Genomic DNA, 24,457 nt, shown 5'->3' with positions numbered 1-24,457 from the left:
GAGATGGGATAAAGCAAATAAAGCAAAATGTTCATAATTACAGAACTGAGTGATTTTCAAATTTTGCATATGGTTGGAAAATTTCAAAATAGAAAATCAGACTGACAGCAGATCTCTCAACAGCAACCCAGAGGCTAGAAGACATTGCTATGTTTAAGTACTAGGGGAAAATGACATTGAACTTAGCATTTGATACTATCAATTAAGTATGATGGCAGAATAAAGAGATCTTCAGGCATGTAAGGAGCCCTGGTGGCATAGCAGTTAAGTGCTGGGCTCCAAAACAAGAGTTTGGTGATTCAAACTTATCAGCTGCTCCGTTAGAGAAATATGTGGCAGTCTTCTGTGAAGATTTACAGCCTTGGAAACCCCATGGGGTAGTTCCACTCTGCCTTGGAGAGTCACTGTGAGTTGGAATTCACTTGATGGCAATAGGTATGGGTTTGGTTTGGTCAGGCACGTAAAGTCTCAAAAGGTTTACTATCCAAGCAACTTTAAAGAAACACTTTTCGATATTATCTAGCAAAATGAGTATAAAAAGCAAGAAAGAGGAGGGAGCTATAGGATCCAGAAAACAGTGGATTCAACCTGAAGGGCGGTGACAGAGTCCCAGGAAGAGAGCTCTGAGCAAGACAGAAGAAACCGAAAGAAAATCTCCGAAGGAAAGAGGACTCCACGAAACAAAGACTAGACAACCTTAGGATATGGTGGTACTTGGTCAACCAGAAACTCTGGTAATAGTGAAAAAAGATATAAGAAAGTCATGATCCTAACGTGTAACAATTAAAAACATGACATGATTTTGAGAAACTGATGGAAGCATAAAAGAATATCCATGTCACTTTTGGTGCTAGGCACACTCTCTTCAAGTGACTCCAATCCAGTTAATAAACCCACAGACAAAGAAAAGATAATCAATTATAGAGCCACTGTACAATTGGATTTTTATGCTTGTACTATTTTGATAAAAAAGAAAGTGAACTTTCCAGAGTTAATTTTTTAAAATGTATTAAGTTCAACACTAGTTTTCTATCCCAGTTTTAAAAAATTTACAACTTGTCAAACGTACCAAACAGTAAACATGAAATGTGTTTGACTTCAAAAGACTCAGAAGTTTTCAAACTTAACTGAGTGAGAACACTAAAATCTGAGCATAATTTTTTTTCAAATTAACTTGATCACTATCAAGCTGGCCTAATAATAGGTTTTAAAAATGTTCTTAAAAACATTTCTTTTCTGTGGTCATGCCACCTTTAAGCTAGACACAACCTAAAATCACAAAGATATCATTATGGTCTTGTGACATGATCTAATGTGCCTTGAGGACTGGATCTAGCTTTTCAGCTGGCAACAATATGGAATACAATCTGGTAAATCTAATGGGGCTGCTAAACAGCCAGGGGAGATAAGTACCTACTAAGGGTATTTATAGGGCTATTCCTTCCTTTCCTACTTTTAGGACATCTGGGCCAAGCAGGAGGGTCTGGGGCCTGGGCAGGGAAATTCTTCCATCCCTATCTACATCTTAGTTTTTCTCTCTAGTGGGAAAGGGAAGGGAGAGGAGAGGACAGTGACAGAGACACTGACGTACCCTTTATGATAAATGTGGAGTCTCTGGGGGGTATAAACAGTTACACGCTGGGCTGCTGAGAGGCTGGCAGTTCAAACCCACCCAGAGGCGCCTTGGAAGGAAGGCTTGATTATCTGCTTCTGAAAGATGACAGTCATTGGAAATCCTTCAGGGTGCATTTCTACTCTGACACACATGAGGTCACTACGAGTTGGAATCAACTCAAGGGCAACTGTTTTTTTGTTTGGTCCTAGTCGGGGAGGGGGGGGATAGGCAACACTTGGATGCATCTTTTGTAATAAAACTTGTGTCTGGAACCAGTTGGCTTTCCGTTCACCTGTCTATGTTCTCCCACCCTCTCAATAAAAAAAAAAAAAAATTTTTTTTCCTGGTAATCTAAAGACCCGGAAAAAAAGAAATATAATGCAGAGACAGAAAGTCCCTTAGGAATGTCCTCCTGTCACTGGGATAGTTCAAGCAAAGGCTGAGTGACTGTCTGCCGATTTCTGTGTCATGCAAATCCACACAGAAGCTTGCTCCAAAGGAATAAGCCAGGCATCTCCCTCCACCATCCCCATTCTGTAACCTCCTGAAAGAAGAAATGAAAGGAAAAGCAGGCAATTTTAGGAAAAGCTGCCCAGGTGACTGCCACTAGACCTACCCTTGAAAATCACTGAGGTTGGACCAGATGACTTCTCACAGAGATAAATCAGTCTATCTAAACGCAGGTAATTTTCTTTACGAAAAATATCGCACCTTTTGGTTTTGCTGTAAAAAGGACAAGAAACCCTTGAAAAGTGGAGATGAAAGATCTGAGGATTAGACTTTGCAAGTATCCTCTAAAGTCCACAACTTGTGGTTAAGAAGCTCTGAGTGTGGCATGGACTGCCGGGAGAACAAATAAAACTGTCTTGGAAGAAGTACAGCCAGAATTCTCCTTAGGAGCGAGAATAGTGAGAATTCGTCTCACTAATTTTGGACATGTTATCAGGAGGGACCAGTCCCTGGAGAAGAACACCATGCTTGATAAAGTAGAGGGTCAGTGAAACTGAGCAAGACCCTCAGCAAGATGGATTGACACGGTGGCTGCAGCAAGGGGCTCAAAGATAGCAATGATTGTGAAGATGGCGCAGAACCAGGCAGTGTTTTGTTCCATTGTACACAGGGTCACTATGAGTCGCAAGTGATTCAACGGCACCTAACAACAACACCACCGCGGAGTGATTCACTTAGCTAAGAAATATGTCTCAGCTGACAGCCCGAGAGCCACACCTCAAAGTGTTCTTTAAACCTCAAAATGTACTTTAAATCCCAACTGTCTTCAGGAAAACACTTTTGAAGTTCAGTAGACAACGTATTTTATCACCCTCTTTGTCCAAATATGTTCCCATTTTATGGTCTTGGTCTTTCTATTCCTCCCACCCATACACATATCAACTGGCTTGCTCCCTCTCCCTCACTTCAGGGTTTTGCTCAAACGTCAACTCCTAAGAGAGGTCTTCCCTGACCAACCTATCTAAAACAGGCCCTATACTTCATTCCATCTCTAATCTCTCATCCTGCTTTGGTTGCTTCATTGCCCTAGTTTCTACCTGACATTATGTCTTACATTTAATTTCTTGGTCTAGCCCATTAGAAAATTAAGACTCACAGGGCAAGAACTTTGTCTTATATAAGCAGAACTGGGCACACAGTAAGTTTTCAATAAACATTTGCTGAATGAATGTTGAATCAAAAGATACATTTCATGTACTGTACAGCAACAATATCACTTTAACTTTGCAGATAAGCTCAAAGTGACAAGCACAATTCTCTAATTTGAAGAATTTTAGCAGTTTCCTTCATTCTTCAACAGTTAATAGTAGGACTGGGGTGAGGTGACAACTGGTTTTAAAGGAGGTATTAATTTTACTCCCTGACTTCTAATAAATTATTTTACCTTTTTTTTGGCCCTTCCCTTTTCTTGTTAACTACCATTATTTGTAGTTAAAAGAACTGATATAGAAAAATATATGAATACAGATCAGCTTTTAAGTAAATACTACGATGGACCCAATTTACACAAAGGTTACCATGCTGTGATAGGGAAACTTTCACTGGAAAAAATAAAGCTAACCTGTATGATGGACAGGTAGACAAGTATAACATGAAAGAAGATAAGCATACTTTCTTTGCTGGTTTCTATACACCAAAAACTTCTCAGGCATCGTTTTGTTTTCTCTGTACAAAAACTCTAAAAGGAGGTATCACTATACTCATTTTACTGATGAAGAAAAGACTCTGAGAGGCTAAATAACTGGCTCAAAATCATACTGACTGTTAAGTGGCAGAGTTGTGACTCTAAGCCGGGTCTTTTGAGATTCCAAGCATCTATTTCTTTCTATGAAACAAACAGTTCTCAAAGTGTGGTCCAAGGACCACTATAGGTCACCAAGACCCTTTCAAAGGGTCCATGAGGTCCTCCCCTCTCTATCTACATATTTGTGTATAGTCAATTTTTTTTTCTTATATTTCAATCAAAACCAGATTGAATACAAAAGCAGATATGAGAACCAGAAACAGTGTGGTACTAGCATAAAGATAAACACCTAATCAATGGAACAGAACTGAGAGTATAGAAATAATGCCCCACATTTGTGGTCAATTAATTATCAACAGCAGTACCAAGACAATTGAACGGGGGAACGAACAGTCTTTTCAACAAATGGTGCTGAGGCAACTGGATAACCATACGTAAAAGAATGAACTTGGGCCCCTACCTCACATCATACACAAAAATTAACTCAAAATGGATCATATCTAAATATAAGAGCTAAAACTAAAACTTTAACTCTTAGAAGAAAATATAGATGTAAATCTTTATGACCTGGGGTTAGGCAAAGCATTCTTATGACACCAGATATGACACCAGAACACAAGCAACAAAAGAAAAAAAAAAGATAAATTGCACTTTATCAAAATTAGAAACTTTTGTGCTTCAAAGGACACTATCAAGAAAGTGAAAAGAATGCCCAAATAGGATAAAATCTTTACAAATATTTTCAGATAACTAAGGTTCTTGTATCTAAATATATAATTTTTACAGCTCAATAATAAACAAGTAATCCAATTAAAAATGGACAAAGAATTAGAATTTGATTCAAAGAAGATACACAAATGTGCAATAAATAGCACATGAAAATATACTCAACATCATTGGTCATTACAAAAAAAAAAAACCACTGCCGTCGGGCCCACTTCGACTCACAGTGAATCTATAGGGAAATACAAACCAAAACCACAATGACAGACCATTTCATACCCACTAGGATGTCTATAACTAAAAGATATTTAAGAACAAGTGTTGACAAGGACTAGGAGAAACTGGAACCCTCATATACTGGTGGGGAAAACGTAAAATGGTACAGCCACTTTGGAAAACGTTTTGGCAGTTCCTGAAATGATAAACATTGTTACCATATAATCCAGCAATTCAACTCTTAAACCCAAAAGAAATGAAAACATGTCCATACAAAAACTTACACCCGAATGCTCATAGAAACATTATTCATAATAGGCAAAAAAGTGGAAACCACCAAGATGTCCACCCACTGAAGAATGTACAAACAAAATGTGATATATCTAGACAACGAAATGTTATTCGGCAATAAAATATAATGAAGTACTAATACACACTACAACGTCGATGAACCTTGAAAATATGTCAAGTGAAAAAAGCCACAAAAGACCATATATTGTATGATTTCATTTATATGAAATATCCAGTCACAGGCGAATCTACAGAGACAGTAAGCAGATTAGTGGTTGCCTAGGGCAGGGCTTCGTGGTGGTGGGGGGGATGGGAAGTGGCTGCTAATGGGTATGGAATTTCTTTGGGGAGTGATGAAAATGTTCTGAAATTGATTGTGGTGATGGTTGCACAACTCTGTAAATAAACGAAAATCCACTGACTTGTATACTTTAAATGAGTGAACTGTATTATACGTAAACTGCAACTCAATAAAGCTGTTATACCGAAAAACTATGTTTTAATTTCTAACATGGTAAGTACTCATGGATATGACTCATATAAACAAAAGCTCTTTGGGGTCATCGATAATTTTTAAAAGTATAAAGGGGTGCTGAGGCCACAAAAGGTAAGAGAACTGCTTGCTATATTACGTCATGTAGCTAAGAACTCTATGAAGCCCAATTAACAACAGCAATGATTTATCGGCCTCATATCTCCAAATTCTGTACTTTCGGAGCAGCATTTCTCTCCTTGTAATCTCTGTGTGCATAATGTATTGATAATCTAAATCAATGCTCTTCAAACTATCTTCAAGAAGCCCTAGAGTTGCACAGAGAAGCTGTGATGGGTAAAGAGACGTGATTCTTCCATTAGTAACCTGTTTTATGTACTAAGATTCTCAGATATAATTTGAATATAACGCTAAAAGCAAAACTAGAAAAGCACCCTGATATAGATTAATTCTAAATTAAAAGAATAACTGAATAGAAACATACTGGTATTTCAAATATACAGTGAATGAAAACAAGAAAATAAAAATATAACAGTGGATTCAAACTAGTCTGGTGTCTTTTAAAATACCAGTTAAAGGAATATTTCTGAGCTCTTGTTTGTCATATGCCACAATTCAGTTAGTTTACTATTTTGAAGAACTGTTTCTTATTTCTCTCATTTTCCCTCTTCACAAATAAAACCAGGAGGCTGGACTGGGTAATCTTAAGGTAGTTCTACAATTTTGGATTGGGTGGTTTTAGGAAGTATTACTTTAAAAGACTTAATTGCTGGAAACATCATTACTAGAAGCAAAAAAAGAGAAAGAAGATAGAGGATATGTTCCAGGACATAAGTCAAGGATTCTTACAATTCAAAACATCCTGAAATACCAACTAACAGTCATAAACTAGAAAGTATCTAGGGATTGTGGAAGAGAACGTGCCATTCCCATCAGAGAACAGGATCATTCAAAGCACAGAAGGTGCACCCTCCCCAAGCTGGTGGTCTCACACTTCTGACATCCTCTCATTCCTCCTCCACTACTTTAAAATACATTTAATACTTTTGAATTAAAAGGTGTATGGACACACAGTAACTACAGTGTGATTTAACAAGCACTTACTTTACCCTCTTTCCCAAATTATTGCTTATCCGCTGGTTTGATGCTTGATATGTCTTTATACCACCTGTCAGTATGTAGTACTGTGGTCGCTTGTGTGTTGCTATGATGCTGGAAGCTTTGCCACCAGTATTTATGCCAGCAGGATAAACCACAGTAGATAAATTTCAGTGGAGCATCCAGACTAAGAGAGACTAGGAAGAAGGACCTGGTGATCCACTTCTGAAAGTTAGGCAATGAAACCTTATGGATCACAAGAGAATATTGTCTGATATAGTACTGGAAGATGGGCCTCTAGGTTGGAAGGTGCTCAAAATACAGAGTGGCTCCAACAATGGACTCTAGTACGTCAAAGATTGTGAAGATGGTGCAGGACCTGGCAACGTTTCGTTCATACATGAGGTTGCCGTTTGTTGGAGCTGACCTGAGAGCAACTAAGAATAGCAGTATGTCTTTACATGGGGATAAGGTCTTTTATTTCATCTTACAGATAACAAATTAGCTTAAAATGTAAATATCTGATTGAATAACACACAGCTTCTTGACAAAATCATGTTACAGCAACTGGACAACAAACAATACAGACAGCTGATATCAGGTTGGAAAGCTAAAGGGCAGCAAACCAAAACCAAACCTGTTGCCGCTGAGTTGACTCCAACTCATAGCAACTCTTTAGGACAGAGGAGAACGGCCCCGTAGTGCTTCCAAGGAGCAGCTGGTAGATTCAACTGCTGACCTTTTGTTTAGCAGCCAAGCTCTTAACCACTATGCCACCAGGGTTTCCAAAGGGCAGCAAGCCCTATCAAAAGGAGAATGAGAAAAGAATTGACATGTAGGGAAAACAAAGCATACAAAATGAAAATGGAAACTGCATCTTGGATTATGTTTGGTATAGAAGGTATTTCTATTGTGCTGAGATACATGTGAGTATGGCTTAGTAAAATTAACACAAATGAACTGTATAAAATAGTACACATGGTATTTTTGCAGAGGTTATTTGTTTAAAAATAGATATGTGTTTATTCTACATTAAGCCAACTTCTTTCCCAAGAGGATTTTTAAAAAGGGCCCATTACTCATAGCCTTAAGCTCATCTAAGCCATTGGTTTGCATGTCTACAGAGATTTTTTCATTCCATGACATAAACTTTTTTTTTTATTCCAGAGCTTCTTTCCCCAGTGAGGGCCAAGACAGCAAGGTAAATCTGAAATTGGCTAAATTTGTACCTCCGACTGTAAGGTGATATTTTACTCCAGTTATAAAACTTTTTTCATGTAGAAGAAAGCCAGGTTAGTGAAGTTAATTGCACAACTAGCCCAGAAAAATAATTTATATCTATGCCACTGATCAAACTAAAGTTGAGAGAAGACAAATATTAATGCTTTAAATCTTTAGATCAGACATATCAAATTACTGCTTTTCAAGAAGAAAAGAATGGAAACAAATGTAGTTTTCTTTTCCTGCTTGATATCTTCAGGAGGGGAAGTAGTTATGGGAAATTGCATATGAAAAACTTTAGTGAGGCCATAAAAGCAATCATCTAAACATGCTACATGATCTAGTATTATGAAGTAAGAGGCCTCAAAAAATGTACCACTTGTCTAGAGAAGTGAGCTTACAGGCAGAAAAGAAGGAACAGCTAAGTTACAAAACTACACTTCTGAAGACAAGAGAGAACAAAGATCATCAAGTGTAGGCATTCAAAACTTGGAAGAAACAAATTTAATCTACAGGCATGTGTGGAGACTAAGAACACGTAAGCAGCAGCAAAACATTAAGGGATAAAATCTGGGAATAAAAAACCAATTTGAGCCAAGTTTTCAGCCAAGATAAAATAACTAACTTCTTATTTCAAACCTCAACCAATGAGTAACCGAATTAAATTCTGGAAAAGATACACATTTGTATGCATGTGCCTGTCTTATCAGGTACAAAGAAATTTGTTTAATTATATAACACGTCCTTTCTTTTATGTAGGAAGCAAAATTTAATTTGATAAAAATTTAATTACAGGGTTTGCATCTTTGCACATGTTCATATTAGTGAACAGTATCAGAATTTACAGGTTTTTTAAATCAGAATTTACAGGTTTTTTTTTTTTTTTTAAAGAAAGATTACTACTGTACTTCGAGAGAAATAATGTGCTCCCCCCCCCTTTACAGCAGCCACGTTAGTTATCTAAAGTTCTGAGTAATAAATTATCACCCCTGTAGGCAGGTGTGATTATGAAGACAGAGTACTGACGGATTCTGTGGTTTGGAGCTGAAAGGGCAATTTGAAAACTCACTGCCATTGGTAACCACACCTGTTCTAAGCAAGGACTGCTCAATGTATTTAAAATAGATTATGGGACATCTGAATAGTAAAATGTTCTAATTCAAATATCAAAAATATATTACAAATCCATCAAGCTTTAGGTGCTTATTATTGTAGCATTTTCAAGAGTGGAAAAAATAAAACTGGTATCACGTCTGCTTTTTTATTTTCTGAGGAATTAAAACTTAATATTAACCCAAGTGAATATAATTAGATATTTTAAAGTGCCAGTAAGGAGTCCAGGTGGCACAATGGTTAAACACTCGGCTGCTAACCAAAAGCTTGGCAGTTCAAACCCATCAGGGAGAAAAGACCTGGCTATCTGCTCCCATAAAGATTAAAGTTTAGGAAACCCTGTGGGGGCAGTTCTACTCTGTCCTATAGAGTTGCTATGAGTTGGAATTGACTCAATAACACACTCTGACAAGAAAACCTCTTTTATTCCCTGTAAGGCATGGGTGTTCTGTATACTCTTTGAAAAGGCCTATTACAATTTTCTTAAATTTTCTACAACACCTGGTTGTACTGGGTTCAATAACTTGGGAGGTCTGTCATAACGTTATCTACCTCAGCTCCTTATTCGGCGTAAGGTGCATCTGTCCTGAGCCCTGGCTGGGGTATTACTATTAGAAAGACTTCATTATAACACTGATTTCATACTAACATTAAATTTATCTGACTGTAAAAACTCCAAGGACACCATTATGTGCGAAGACTGAGTATACTTTCAGAAGTAGCTGGAATGAGAAAGACAGTGCATCTAGCATGCTGTTTCACAGAGAAAGAAATGGTCAGATGTTGGTAAATAATAAGAATCTTAAAATAACAGCAGTGGCAACAAAACTGTAGCCAGTACATGGACCTAATGAATTCAAATTACTTGTTCAATCTAAATTCTGATTTAGAGTTCAAATGTAGTTTGCCTGATACACAATGAATACGGACAGCAGTCAGATAAACCAGACCTTGAAACATACATCAGCCAAATAATATTTAAAAGATACTACAATAGTTTGCCACTGCAACCTGGAGTATACTTTTTTTATTCCAGATAAACAATTTGCAATGTATTCCACAAACACCTGTACTTTTTTACAATAGTTTGCCACTGCAACATGGAGTATACTTTTTTTATTCCAGATAAACAATTTGCAATGTATTCCACAAACACCTGTACTTTAATTCAAAAACAAAAAATTGTCCCCAAGACAAACTTTTTTCACCTGATGACCATTTTGCCACCTATCTTTTGCTTCAAAAAATGGCTAGTTGCCAAATGCACTTATTTAAGCCACCATGTATGTAAGACTCCCATAGCATTCCTCACTAACAGAACATGTTCTGGGGGCTGCACCACCACCGTGTGTGTGTGTGTGTGTGTGTGTGTGTGTGTGTCTGTGTCTGTGTGTGTGTCTGTGTGTGTGAATAACAAACACATCTCTTCATAGCATGAAAATGTTGCTGTTGTTAGCTGCCATCAAGTAATTCTGACTCATGGTGACCCCACACCAATATTAACAAGTTACTGTTTCATCAAACCTACTATGTGTCAGGCACTGTGCTAGGGACTTTATCTCTAATCCTCACATGAGTTAAGCGTTATGGCTCCCATTTTACAGAGTAAACTGAATCGAGGCTCAGGGAGGAGTTCCAGAGTTAGAAACAAAATGTGTACACCTCCTATATTTTCATCAGCCCTTTCTGTACATAAAGCATATGAGATCTGAAACTATCAGCTGTATAATTTATCAATCAACCTACAAGTTTTGGAAAACATTATGCAGAGCCAAGTATGCTACAGGTATATATTGAGGGCTTAGGGAACGTAGGAAACCCTGGTGGTGTAGTGGTTAAGAGCTACAGCTGCTGACCAAAAGTTCAGTAGTTCAAATCCACCAGGAACTTCTTGGAAACCCTATGGGGCAGATCTACTCTGTCCTATAGGGCCACTATTACTTGGAATCGACTCAGTGGCAACGGGTTTGGGTTTTGTTTTTGGAGAACTTAGGAGCCCTGGTGGTGCAGTGGTTAAGTGTCTGGCTGCTAACCAAAAGGTTGGCAGTTCGAATCTACCAGGCGCTCCTTGGAAACTCTGGGGCAGTTCTACTCTGTTCTATAGGGTCACTATGAGTCAGAATCAACTCGATGGCAAAAGGCTTGGTTTTTTTGGTAGGGAACTTACCTTCCAAGGTATATTTCTTTCTTTTTTTTGAACACAATCTATGTCAATTCTGTATCAAGTGTACTAGTCATGGAATATGGAAGATCACAGACTTCTAAGATCCTGAAGAAATGGTCTAACCCTCAGTCAAAGCTCAGCTATTTCTTCAGAATCCAAGTTTATTCTGGTAACAAATCTCAGAAATGATCTAGTAGTTTATCTCTGATTATAGGCATGTCTACCCCAGATTACAGAATTCATCATCCATCAAACAGTGGTATTTGGAAAGATCACCTCTCAATCAAAATGTGAGAAGTTATAAATGCAATACCCCAAAATGTGGCCAAATATGCTCTTTTATTAAATTGAGGTGTGTCCAATTACAATTATCATACTGGTATCCTACTATATTGAATATTATGTGGATCTTACTCTTTCAAATTTTGAGTGTACTTCCAATTTGACTTTACATTTTTTCCATTACTCCAAAGTTCTTGTAATCAATAACTTCTATGCTAAAAGCAAATGGTTTCTGTAGAGTTATAATTAGGTGAACTATAACCCTGGAAGTAAATAAGGACAAACATATATGTATGCATATATGTATACATATGCACACAATCACATATTCACATATACATATATTTTCTTCTGGAAAATCACCTTACTATTTCCTAAAGCTTAAAGCGGGAAGCACCTCTTTTCATAGTGAGTTGACTTGTTAATCCAGGACAATTACACACGGGGCATGATAAACTCAACAATTTAAGTTTCTTTATAAAAGCAAGCTCTAAAAGCGAAGGCACTCATTTGTACCTACCAACAACAAAAACAAAAAACAAAAAAACCCAAACCAAACAACAAAGAAAAACTTTAAACACACAAAGATTTTTGGGGGCAGCCTAAGGTTCAACTAAGATGTGTGTAAATCTCATCCCCGGGGTCCCTGACACTGACAGCCATTCAACTTTCTTTTTAATATTCCCATTGTGCTTTTTCTGGTACCAGAGGCATGGTGTACCGACATTTCACCAACTCGTCGGAATGCCTCATTTTCTTTTTAAAAGAAGCCTTTCTCGAGGAGAAGGCAGCAGCCTCCCATCCCGCACATTCTCCCCGCGCAAAGCCGGGGGCTGCGGCCGTGGGGTGGGCCGGGAAGCCCGGGGCACGGGTGTCAGGCACCCGAGAGAGCAAGACCGCGCACGGCACCCGCTCCCGGCAGGCCTGCTGTGGCTGGCTCCCGAGTCCCTGGGGCTGCAAGAGCAGCTGCAGCAACCAAGGCAGGGACACGGGAACCTTTCCCCTGCCTCCTCCGCTAGGCCTCAAGGGGTTTGCTTTACACATGGCCCCCGGGTGGGGGCGGTGGGCTTACGGTAGTGGCTGCAGCTGCAGCCGCAGCAGCGGGCGAGGCGAGCCGGACTCTCTTGGAACCCGACCTCCCGGAGGGATGGCAGCAACAGGACCTCAGCGGGGCCCCGGCCAGAGCGCCCGCAGCGCGGCGGGAAGGCCACCTTCTCACACACATCTCGCCCCTGTCTGCCTCCTTCTCCGTTAGCGCTACCGGTTGGCGGGCGGGGGAGGGGAGCGAGGCGCGTTATTCCCGGGGAGGGGGAGGGGGAGGGGAGGGCATCTCTTACCCGCGTTACTGAGGAGGAGGAGGAGGAGAAGGCGGTTGGACTGCGGCGCGGCGGGGCGACGGCGGGGCTGGGTGGGTGCAAGTAAGAGTCTTAGAATAGGGAATTAACCCCATCACCAGCCCGGACACCGGCTCCAGCAGCAGCCGCCGCTGGCAGAATCCCGCCCCTTCCCACCACGCACTAGCCCCGCCTCTCCGTTCGCTTCAAGGGGAAGCCGACTAATCATAGGTTGTTCTCCCGAGGAGTGACATGAAGATCGCCCAATCAATCTTGAAGGAACGCCTTTAGCTCCACCCCTTTATCTTCTCCGGAGCCGCGGGAGAGCAGGGCCAAGTCTTCCTCCACCCTCAAAAGAAAAAGGCCCAATCGGTGGCAAGTAGCCGCCCTTGAAAGACGCAAAGGATAACCAATGGTAAAACTAGAAGGACAGCCATTTTGCCCACTTGTAAAAGGGCCACCTTTTCCCACGAGTTGGAGTCTAAGGTAGGGGAGTTTGGGAGGCTTTACTGAGCCGGAAATATTTAAAACAAAGCCGTATTTCTTCAGGGAGTACATATAGGGCTTTGGGGTAAAAGAGCTTATTTTCATCTTCTGTATGGGGGGAAGTGAGGAACGTTGCTTAAGGGGTTGGCCCCTCCCCTTAGCGGTAACGGGCTCTAAGATGAACACCTGGTTTCTCCGGCCTCAGTGGCGGAGGGCGGAGTGATCGCCCTTCTGGCCGGGTGCTGACTACAGTTCCCAACGTGCTTTGCTTCTCTCCTTTCTTTACTTGCCGCGGTGCCTGACGGGAATTGTAGTTCCGGGAGGTACTCATGCTGGTTGCTTGGCCAAAGGAAGGGGACAAAGTTTTGAATGATTTGGAGTTGAGCTGGGGAAGCAGTTGTCACCAAGGCTGTGGAGAACCCTTTTCACAACCTTAACAGATGAGAAAAGGGATAGAAGGAGCGGTCAGAAGAGTTCTTCCAGAACAGCAAAGGGTTTTAGATTTCTGGTTACTTGAACTCTTCTACTTTCAATTTGTCCCCTTAACGTCACTTCCGCTTACGGGCGGACACGTCCTAAACTTGTGGCGCGAGTTGTAGGTTCTGCATCAAATACAGCAGGTATGTCTGTATGGGTGTATAGTCACCATGAGTCGTAATCGACTCGATGGCAACGGGTTCAGGTCAGTATGGCAGCGGCGTGGAAGGCGAGTCAGTACTTCTTGCATGGGAGATTGGACAAATTTAATTGCATTTTAAGAAAGAGTGGGTGAAATGAGTTGGGAGTAGTTACTGCATAATGTCACTTTCCACGCATGTATTTCAACTCGGGAGTCCCGTTTTTCTTAGCCTGCTGATTATTAGGTTGCACCCAACTTTGTGGAGGGCGCCTAAAGCGTTCAGCAGCTGTGCGTGAAGCACGGCTTCTTGTCCTCAGTTTGTCCAAAAAGAATGGGCTGGGAAGTTCCGAGCTGACGTCTCCCACTTTTACAAACACACTAAGGCTGATTTGAAGGGGAAAAGCCGCGGAGAGGATACTTAGCGGTAGGGGGTGGGTACTCAGGATTGATACTTGGGAATGGCCCCATTACCATTCTTTCCTTTAGTAATTCATCCATTGTTTGAGTGATGACTGCATGCCACGTAAGAATAAGGACATCATGATAAAAGACTTAGGAACATCTGGTTTATGCCCCGTTCGGATGCAAGGTTGACTATATATAAATATATTTATATATTTATATATATATATATGCTGTTGAACGTTTCTGTTGAGGTACCTTAGGCAACTCATTGAATAAAAGAGTTGCATAAAGAGTTCTCAGAAAAGGTCACCCCTCCGCAAGCCAGATGCTCATTCTTAATTCTCTTTCCCCATCATTTTAGCTGAGACGTTCTCAGATAAATTCCAACTTGCTTTTTCCCCTGTAATTTTAGCTGAGACTTTCTCTTGTAAATGAACTTGTAAGTATATATTGAGTATCTACTCTGTATTAGGCACTGAACCAGATTTTTGGAGTAGAGCAATGCCAAGAAAGGCAGGCTCCTCGACCAAAACTGGTTGAGGAAAAACCAGGCCAAACAAAATTAATGGTAGCATTACTTCTTTTAACCTCTCCCTAAATTTAGCCAAGTCTTGTTTACACGTGTTTTGTGCATTTATTCAGTCTCTTTCCATTTTTACCTCTGGATTAAAATAAGCATGTTTGCTCTATCATATTTACTAAAGCAGTAGAAGCAATAGTAAGACTGTCCAGTAATCAGAAGTGGTATTTATGCACCAAGTAGATGATGTGTTTGATAGTGTAATTCTCGTAGATAAAGGAACCTTTCAGCCAAGCAGTATTGTGGGTCTATCGGGCAAAACTTTGTCTCTTGCTTTATGATGCAGTTAGAATCTTCAGTAGTAGTATAGTCTTCCACGGGTGCTTAGTTTTTGGTGCTGAGCTCTTCCAATGTAAAAGTCAATAAATAGTAATAATGGCACCATTTTATTGACTGTTTCCTGTGAGCCAGGCATGATGTTAAATACTTTAAGTACATTTTCCTTGCAACTGTCTGTAAGTATTGTCTTCAGTTTTTATAGTTTAAGAAATTGGGGCTCAGTGAGGGCAGACAAGAATTTTAGGTCTGAGACCTCTAATTAGGAAATTTTGGAGCTGTAGCTCATATCCACGTCTGCCCGATGCCTTACCTCTTCACCACAGCTCATCCTGCCTCTCGAACGGTTACTAATTAATCTCCCAATATGTGCCAGACACATGTCGTTGTTAGGTGCTGTCGAATTGGTTCTGACTCATAGCGACCCTATGTACAACAGAACGAAACACTGCCCAGTCCTGCGCCATCCTTACAATCGTTGTTATGCTTGAGCTCACTGTTGCAGCCACTGTGTCAGTCCACCTTGTTGAGGGTCTTCCTCTTTTCCGCTGACCCTATACTCTGCCAAGCGTGATATCCTTCTCCAGGGACTGATCCCTCCTGACAACATGTCCAAAGTATGTAACACGCAGTCTCGCCATTCTTGCCTCTAAGGAGCATTTTGGCTGAGCTTCTTCCAAGACAAAATTTGTTTGTTCTTTTGGCAGTCCATGGTATATTCAATATTCTTTGCCAACGCCACAATTCAAAGGCGTCAACTCTTCTTCGGTCTTCCTTATTCATTGTCCAGCTTTCATATGCATATGATGTGATTGAAAATACCATGGCTTGGGTCAGGCGCACCTTAGTCTTCAGGGTGACATCTTTGCTCTTCAACATTTTGAAGAGTAGGTCCTTTGCAGCAGATTTGCCCAATGCAATGCGTCTTTTGATTTCTTGACTGCTGCTTCCATGGCTGTTGATTGTGGATCCAAGTAAAATGAAATCCTTGACAATTTCAGTCTTTTCTCTGTTTGTCATGATCTTGCTCATTGGTGCAGTTGTGAGGGTTTTTGTTTTCTTTATGTTGAGGTATAATCCATACTGAAGGCTGTGGTCTTTGATCTTAATTAGTAAGTGGTTCAAGTCCTCTTCACTTTCAGCAAGCAAGGTTGTGTCATCTGCATAACACAGGTTGTTAATGAGTCTTCCTCCAATCCTGATGCCCCGTTCTTCTTCATATAGTCCAGCTTCTCGTTTTATTTGTTCAGCATACAGATTAAATAGGTATGGTGAAAGAATACAACCCTGACACACACCATTCCTGACTTTAAACCAATCAGTGTCCCCTTGTTCTGTCTGAACAACTGCCTCTTGATCTATGTAAAGGTTCCTCATGATCACAATTAAGTGTTCTGGAATTCCCATTCTTCGCAGTGTTATCCATAGTTTGTTATGATCCACACAGTTGAATGCCTTTGCATAGTCAATAAAATACAGGTAAACATCTTTGTGATGGTAAATCATATAGGAAGCAAAAAGGGAGTTAGCAACCAAAAACACAATAATACTAGCTTTTATGTTTACCTGTACCAGAGATCTTTATTTCTTTGTATTACTTTGAGTTACCATGTATTGTCCTTTAATCTCAGCCTGAAGGACTTTATCATTTTTTATAGGGCAAATCTGTAAGTGACTTTCTTAGGTTTTGTTTTAATTTTTCCTTTTTTGACAGATAATTTTGCCAGATATAGAATTCTTCAATGATGGCTTTTTTCTTTTCTTTCAGCGCTTTATTGTGTATATGTAACTGTGTGTATATATCTATTTATTTATATATATATACACCTTTTTAATGTATGTATGTGTATGTATATGTGTATATATATGTATCTATATCCATCTAATCTGTCTTTCTATCATCCATCCATCCACCCACCCACCCACCCACCCATCCATCCACCCACCCATCCATCCATCCACCCACCCACCCATCCATCCATCCACCCACCCACCCATCCATATCTATCCATCCATCCATATCTATCCATCCATCCTATCTATCCATCCATCCTATCTATCCATCTATCTATCCTATCTATCTGTCTGTCTGTCTGTCTGTCTGTCTGTCTGTCTGTCTATCTATCTGTCTATCTGTCTATCTATCTGTCTGTCTGTCTCACTGCCTTTTGGCCTTCATGGTTTCTAATGAAAATTTGGCTGTCACTTCTCCCATTGCTTTTAAGATTTTCTCCTTGTCACTGGCTTTTGACAGTTTGATTGCAGTGTGTCACATTGTGGTTGTTTTTGAGTTTACCCTGCTTGTAGTTTGTTGAGCTTTTTGTATGTGTGGTTTTTGAATTTGTGTCTTTCACCAAATTTGGGAGGTTTTCATCCATTTGTCCTGCCCCCATTTCTTCTGAAACTCCTGTAATGTCTATGTTGGTATGCTTGATAGTGTCTCATAGGTCCCTTTGGCTTTCTTTATTTTTCTTCATTTTTTAAATTTTCTTTTCTTCTTAGACTGTATAATCTCAATTCCCCTATCTTAAATTTGCTGATTTTTTCTTCTGCCTGCTCATGCATGTCATTGAACCCCTTTAATGAATTTTTCATTTTAGTATTTTACTTTTCAACTCCAGAATTCCTGTTGAGTTCCTTTTTATAATATCTTTCTGTTTATTGTTATTCCGTACTTGTTTTCCGTATGTTCATTAGTTCTTTGTTTATGGTTATCTTTAGCTCTTTGAGCATGTTTAAGATAGTTAATTTAAGTCCGTTGTCTGGTAAGCCTGATGTCTGGACTTCCTCAGGGATATTTTCTGTCAATTTCTTTTTTCCTGTATTTGGCCATATTTTTCTGTTTCTTTATATGCTGTGTAATATTTTGTTGGCATCTTAGCACTTTAAATATTGTGATGTGGTAACTATGTAAATCATATTCTTATGTTCTTCCCGATCCCCAGGGATTGCTGTTGCTACATACTGAGGACCTCAGTTGTCCATTTGCTTAGTGACTTTTCTAGACTATCCATTTGTTATTAATAAATACTTATTTAATTCTTGAGATTCTTAGGTGGTGGACACGGAAGTTTATTACTTTTGGAAAGGGGGCTAATGATTTATAAGTCTGCAGGTAGTTGAGAAAGAAGCAAACTTGTTTTAAAGGTGGAATGAGATTATGTGTAAACCTAAGGATGGAAAGGTGCAATCTAAATGCAGATTGTTAGAGAAGCATTACAGCGGACTACTTTAACAATACTTTTTCTTGCAGATTTCTAAGAGTTAACAGATACGTGAAATTTTAATGTGGTTGAAAATTAAAATTACATGTGTGGAAACGTAGTAGTGGGTAATGTGCTTATCTGGGAGAATTTGTACTATGAACATAGCTGATTAAGAATTAATTTCAATACTTAAAAACAATTTCATTTAGTAATGGTGAATTAACCTAATACAAATTTTGTTTTTTTGTGTTTTATAATCCCTTGAATGCATTTTTGCCCCACTCTTAGAAATTCTGATGTTATATTTGGAAATGTACATCTATAAAAGAACCAGTAGTAAAAGGACTAATCCTTTTGTAGCAAATTCATCCCTTATTTTCAAAATTATTTAATTCATAAAACTCTAGTTCACTTATAACTTTTTAATTATTTATTTATTGCATGAAGCAGGGTTTTATGGTATAAACCCCCAAAACCAAATCCACTGCTGTCAAGTTCATTCCAACTCCTAGCAACCCCATGTATACAGAGTATAACTGCTCCGTAGGATTTTCTTGGCTGTAATCTTTATGGAAACAGATCACCAGGCCTTTCTTTTGTAGCACTGCTGTGTAGATTCAAACAGCCAACCTTTAGGTTAGTAGCCAGGGACAAACTGTTTGCTTCACCCAGTTCTACCTTTTATGGTTATGTTATGGCTCAGAATGTGTTAGAGGATGTTGAGTTCCTGTGCAGTACATTAAATAATTGTTTTTGGACTCAGGGCTTTGAATTTCCTTAGTAGCTTATACTAGGAGCATCATTTAACCAGTTCCTATCTATGTAGATAGTATATCAAGGCTCTACATTAGTACCTTAATATTGTTATTTGTGTTGGATTCTGTAACACACTTAGTAATATCTATTTCTTCCATCCCTTTCTTTTTTTATGGTTTCTTTGTTTTCAGGATCAATACGCACGGAATTTGTAAAATGAAAAAGTCTCTTAAGCCTCAGACTTCTTGTATGACAAGTGAATCTGAAAAACCCCTGGATTATTTGCCTGAGAAGCTAAGAACAAAGCTGCTTCCTTTCCAGAAAGATGGCATCACTTTTGCCCTTAGAAGAGACGGCAGGTAAAATATTTCTTTCAGGTCATAAAGAAAATGTTAAATTCCCGGTAAGCGTAGAAAAAGACAAATATATTTGAGTTTGCGTGTTTGCGTTTAAACAGAATTTCAAGTTATAATCTTAAAGTGGAGGGTAGTCTTTTTCCTGTGATCTACATGGATATTTATCTTAATATCTAGCCATGTTTTCCCAGTATTAGAAATTAGAAGATTTTTCAATTCACAACAAAGAAAAAGGGAATTTTAAGGAATATTTAACAAAGGTTCTAAATGGGCCTAGTGACTAGTCCCTGTACTTTGGCATGGTAGTCAGGTGACAGCTCAGGGATAAACACAGGTTCTTACTGGTTGATGCATATTTTTTAAAAATCTGTGCAAATTATTCTTTTTGTGTATACATAGTCTTTCATTAGTAGGATTGATTGCATCTGAATAGTTTCATCCGTTTAATATGATTGATTTATACTACAGGTTGAAATATATTGACATAATTCTGATTTCTGCAGATAGTATCTTTGGTTAACTTGATTTTTTTTGGCCACTACATCTTCAGCCTCTCATATACGGACAGTTTTCTAGAACATGTGGCTTTTATATATGACTCATCTCCATTGCATTTTGACTTATCCCACTTTTGCTAGCCACCCCTGCTTGCCTTGCTGTTACTTTCTACTAAATTTATATTTGTTTGCTTTCTTTTTAAGCTTCGTAAAAGCTATGATCTCTTCCATCACATTGAGCCATTACATGGTTTTCTTTGTTTATAAGGATAGCTTTAAGTCTTGGTTCCATAGTCTCCTAGTCACATGTATCATACACATTCCCCCAACATTTTATTAAGGAAGAATTTTAAACGTACAACAAAATTGAACGACTGTTGCAGTGAATACTTGTAGACCTATAGTTTTAACATTTTACCATACTTACTTTATCACATATTTATCCATTTATTCATCCATCTATCCATCTGTCACATCAGTCCGTCTTACTTTTTTCATTCACCTCAAAGTAAATTGTAAACATTATTATAAACTAAACCAAACCAATCCCATTACCACTGAGTCAATTCCAACTCATAGTAACCCTATAGGACAGAGTAGAACTGCCCCGTAGGGTTTCCAAGGTCCTAATCTTTGTAGAAGCAGACTGCCCCATCTCTCTCCTGCGGAGTGGCTGGCTGGTGGGTTCGAACCACCAGCCTTTTGGTTAGCAGCCAAATGCTTAACCACTGAGCCACCAAGGCTCCTTAGACATTATTATAAAACAAACAAACCAAACCTCTTGCTATCGAGTTGATTCTGACTCATAGTGACCCTATGGGACAGAGTAGAACTGACCCATAGACTTCCAGGGAGGGGCTGGTGGATTTGAACTGCCAACCCTTTGGTTAGCAGCTTGAACTCTTAACCACTGCGCTAGCAGAGCTCCAGATATTATTATACTTCTCCCTAGTTACTTTAGTATGAATATGATGAATCAGAATTCATATTTACAGTTTTATTACTTGTTGAGGTTAAATTAATGAAATGCCCCCATCTGGACAAATGCAAATCAACCCCCACCCTCACAGTCAACCAGTGATCTGATGTTTTCTAAACCATAGATTTGTCGTGACTGTTCTAGAACTCATGTAAATGGTATCACAGTACATACTGTTTTTGTAAGACTTATTTCAGTGTATTAAGTTTGAAATTCATCTGTGTTGTTTCATGTATCAGTGGTTTGTTTCTGTCATATGCACTTGTATTTACAGGTGTTTATATATACACTCTCTCTCCTCTATATACACACAAGTGTATATATCTGGTGCTTTTTACCTTACACTTGCATCTTCCCAATCTTTCCAGCCTGGATCTGACTTCTATAGTTCTCATTTTTGCTTTTGTAGAGTTAGACCATGTCTTAGCGTGGGTTCTCTAGAAAAGCAAAATCAGTGAAGCATGTATGTAAGTATATATAGAGAGATTTACTTTAAGAAAAATGGCTTATGCAGTTGTGGAGGCTGCCAAGTCCTGACTCTCTGGGTTAGATAGATTAAAGCCCCCTGCTGGCTCACATGATCGCAGGGCCCGATAAGCCCAAAATCTGCAGGTCAGGCAACAGGCTGGGGGCCTCTGCTGGCTCACGAGGTTATACGGTCTGGCAAATCCAAAATATGCATGTCAGGTAGTAGACTGAAGACTTCTGCAGGCTTACATCCCAAGAACCAGAGGTCAGGCCATGGGAAGAGTGCAGGGTCAAGAGAGAGTGACCTTTTGCCAGAACACCCGTTTATATACTGAAGGCAGGCCCCACCCCCAAGGTTACTCCGCTTTCAACTGATTTGGCTGCTCATATGAGATCACATAATGGAAGGTGATTAATTACATAGTTTGCCGAATCACTGAGAATCATAGTTTAGCCAAGGTAAGGTATAACATTAGCCATCACAGACCAGCTGTACTCCCCCATTCTATATTCGCATGGTCAGTGGACCTTAAATTTCTGAAGATCTCAATCACAATCTTTGTCAGCTTCTCTTTATTTAAACAGCTACTTGCCAGCCCTTAGCGTCTTTAGTTTTTTTTGTAATGTGTCTTCAGGTGTTGAGTTGGCAATATAGCGGAGTAGAGAGAGAGTCAAACCGCCCTTGTTTAAAATCCAAGCTCTGCCACTTGCTGTTTCTTTGATGTTGGGCAGACTTCTCTGACAGTTCAAATGTCAGATTAATCAACTTTAAAAGGCACATTATAATCCGTATTACCACAGATACTAAAGAAGTCTGAGTTCCTTACTAATGCTCCGCTAAAGTACCTTCTCCCTTTTCCTTTGCTAATCTTAGTGATTTCCAAACATTTATCCTTGGATTGTTCACCATCCCTAACAAAATATGAATGTTAGTAGTAAAATCAGGAAACAACAAATATGCGGTATAATGGGAAAAACAGGAGCGAGTTCTTTGTAAAACAAAATTCGTTCGGTTTAAAGAACTTCCATTTATTTTGAACTTCGATCTTCCCTGCTCTCTTAGGGTTAGAACTGTCCTTTCATTTATGAAAACATGATGTTAAGAGCTGAAAATTTTTATTACAAATAAAAAGTTGGCAATCTTGTGTTGGTTTCCCATTTATATTTATTTTTTTAACTGGACCATGAAATAAATAATTTCAGGTTATATGTTGTTTTGTCCTTATTCTTCAATAACATTTTAGCTGGCAATGCAACTCTAATGGCTTTTTTTTAAAGCACTTTGATGGTTTTATTCCCGTCTTCTGGCTTCCATTGTTGCCATGAATAAGTGTGCTCTGAGTCTCAAAATATCGCTGCATGGGTGACTTACTGATTGCAAAGGGAAAAATTACAAAGCAGTCAAGCTTGGCATTGCTAATATTGGGACTGCCTGACATAACGTGTCTCCTGATGTACACACAGGAAGCATATGGCGCTGCATAAGCAGCGTTCTTACCGGAAATATCTGATCTGGTGATCATGATAGTCAAATCCATCCAGAATGTTGAACATTTTTATAGGACAACTTACCTGAGCTCTCCAAAGAATTTAAAGTCATGGAAAACTGAAAGAAGCAGTGGGAATATTCTAAATTGGAAGAGACCTGAGAGAGAGAACATCTGAATGTTATGTGTGAATCTTAATTAGATCCTGGATTAGTAAAAAGAAAAGCTTCCGTGGACATTTTCGGGACAACGGGGAACATTTTGGCGTGGACACTTTTTGGATGATATTATTGAATTAATATTGATTATCTTAGTTAAGTAAGGGTGTGTGGTTGAATAGAAGAACGTCCTTGTTCTTGAGATTCATGATAAACAATTTTGGGGCAAAAGATCGTGATATCCGCTGCCTACTGGTGACGTTTTCCTGACAGGGAAGCTTGTGTATATGTTTAGAGAGAGTCAGAGTAGGTGTTCTGGGATATGTTCACAGTGAATCTGGGTGAGCGGCATCACTCATGGTGTTCATTCTGTTGGCTTAAAAATTTTGAAAGTAAAAGGAATTAGTCTAATTCTTGTTGCTTTGTAGGTCATCTGTCTTTTATCTGTAGATGATTTTAAGGTTTTCTGTTTGCCTTTGGAATTCGTCAGTTTCATTGCTATTCAGAATGGTTTTCTTTTTATTTGTACTGTTTGGGATTATTGTGCCATTTTTATCTGAGATTTGTGCCTTGGATTCTGAAAAGTTTTTAGCTGTTATCTCTTCAGATATTTCTTCTTCCTCATTCTATTATCATCTTTTATAATTCCAAATAGACTTATACTTGACCTTTTTACTCTATCCTATGCTTCTATTAGTGTCTCATGTTTTCTGTCTTTATCTGTGCTAAATTATGGCTATTTTTAAAGGCTCTGTCTTATGGGTCATGATTCAACGAGTCTAATTTGCTCTTTAACTGACATTCAGTCGTGCAGATAATCAGTGTACAGCTTAATGAATTTTCATGGTAAAACCATCACCAGGATCAAGAAGTAGAACATTAGCAGCACCCCAGAGGTCTCTGTCTTGCTCCCTCCCAATCACTAATGCTGCCCTTCTCTCCAGAGGTAACTACTACCGACTTCTGACACCGTAGATTTCTTCTGACTGTTCAACTGGATAATTGTAATCACCCATTATATACTTTTTTGTGTCTGGCTTCTTTCACTCAAATTATTGTGAAATCAGTCCATATCGTTGCATGTAGTTGTAGTTGGTTCATTCTCAGTGCTGTATAAAGTTCCATTGTATATCATTATTCATTCTACTGTTGACGAGCATTGGTTTGTTTCTAGTTCGGGGCTCTTACGCATGGCAGTGCTTTGAACGTTCTTCTACAAGTCTTTTGGTAGACATATATAGACATTTCTGTTGTGTATACCGTATTCCAAAGAGAGAAGTTGGATTGTAAGGTGTGCATATATTCAGCTTTAGTAAATACTGCCAGATATTTTCCAAAGCAGTTGTACCAACTGATACGTGTATCAATAGCATGTTAAGA

The 24,457-nt window shown here is 39.1% G+C and overlaps 2 protein-coding genes across 12 annotated transcripts in view; one reads left to right on the top strand and one right to left on the bottom strand.

Moving 5' to 3' along the window:
- Positions 1-12,971, bottom strand: part of R3HDM1 (R3H domain containing 1) — a 191,825-nt gene extending 178,854 nt beyond the window's left edge. For all 8 annotated transcript variants that reach the window (XM_049889247.1, XM_049889236.1, XM_049889239.1 and 5 more), the window contains exon 1: positions 12,808-12,971. The gene's annotated coding sequence lies outside the window, so the exon portion shown is untranslated. The remainder of the gene's footprint in view (positions 1-12,807) is intronic.
- A 214-nt stretch (positions 12,972-13,185) lies between these two features.
- ZRANB3 (zinc finger RANBP2-type containing 3) overlaps positions 13,186-24,457 on the top strand; it is a 254,774-nt gene continuing 243,502 nt past the window's right edge. The window contains exons 1-2 of one of the 4 annotated variants that reach the window (XM_049889231.1): positions 13,186-13,290; positions 19,324-19,491. In XM_049889231.1, coding sequence (XP_049745188.1) covers positions 13,217-13,290; positions 19,324-19,491 — 242 coding nt within the window. In that variant the 5' untranslated portion in view covers positions 13,186-13,216. Of the gene's footprint in view, positions 13,291-13,859; positions 13,973-19,323; positions 19,492-24,457 lie in introns of those variants that run through there. The other 3 variants (XM_049889233.1, XM_049889232.1, XM_049889234.1) reach the window with 3 other exon arrangements.

The sequence above is a fragment of the Elephas maximus genome, chromosome 6 (assembly GCF_024166365.1).
Source record: "Elephas maximus indicus isolate mEleMax1 chromosome 6, mEleMax1 primary haplotype, whole genome shotgun sequence".
Lineage (NCBI taxonomy): Eukaryota > Metazoa > Chordata > Mammalia > Proboscidea > Elephantidae > Elephas > Elephas maximus.
This window is presented reverse-complemented; position numbering and strand designations above follow the sequence as displayed.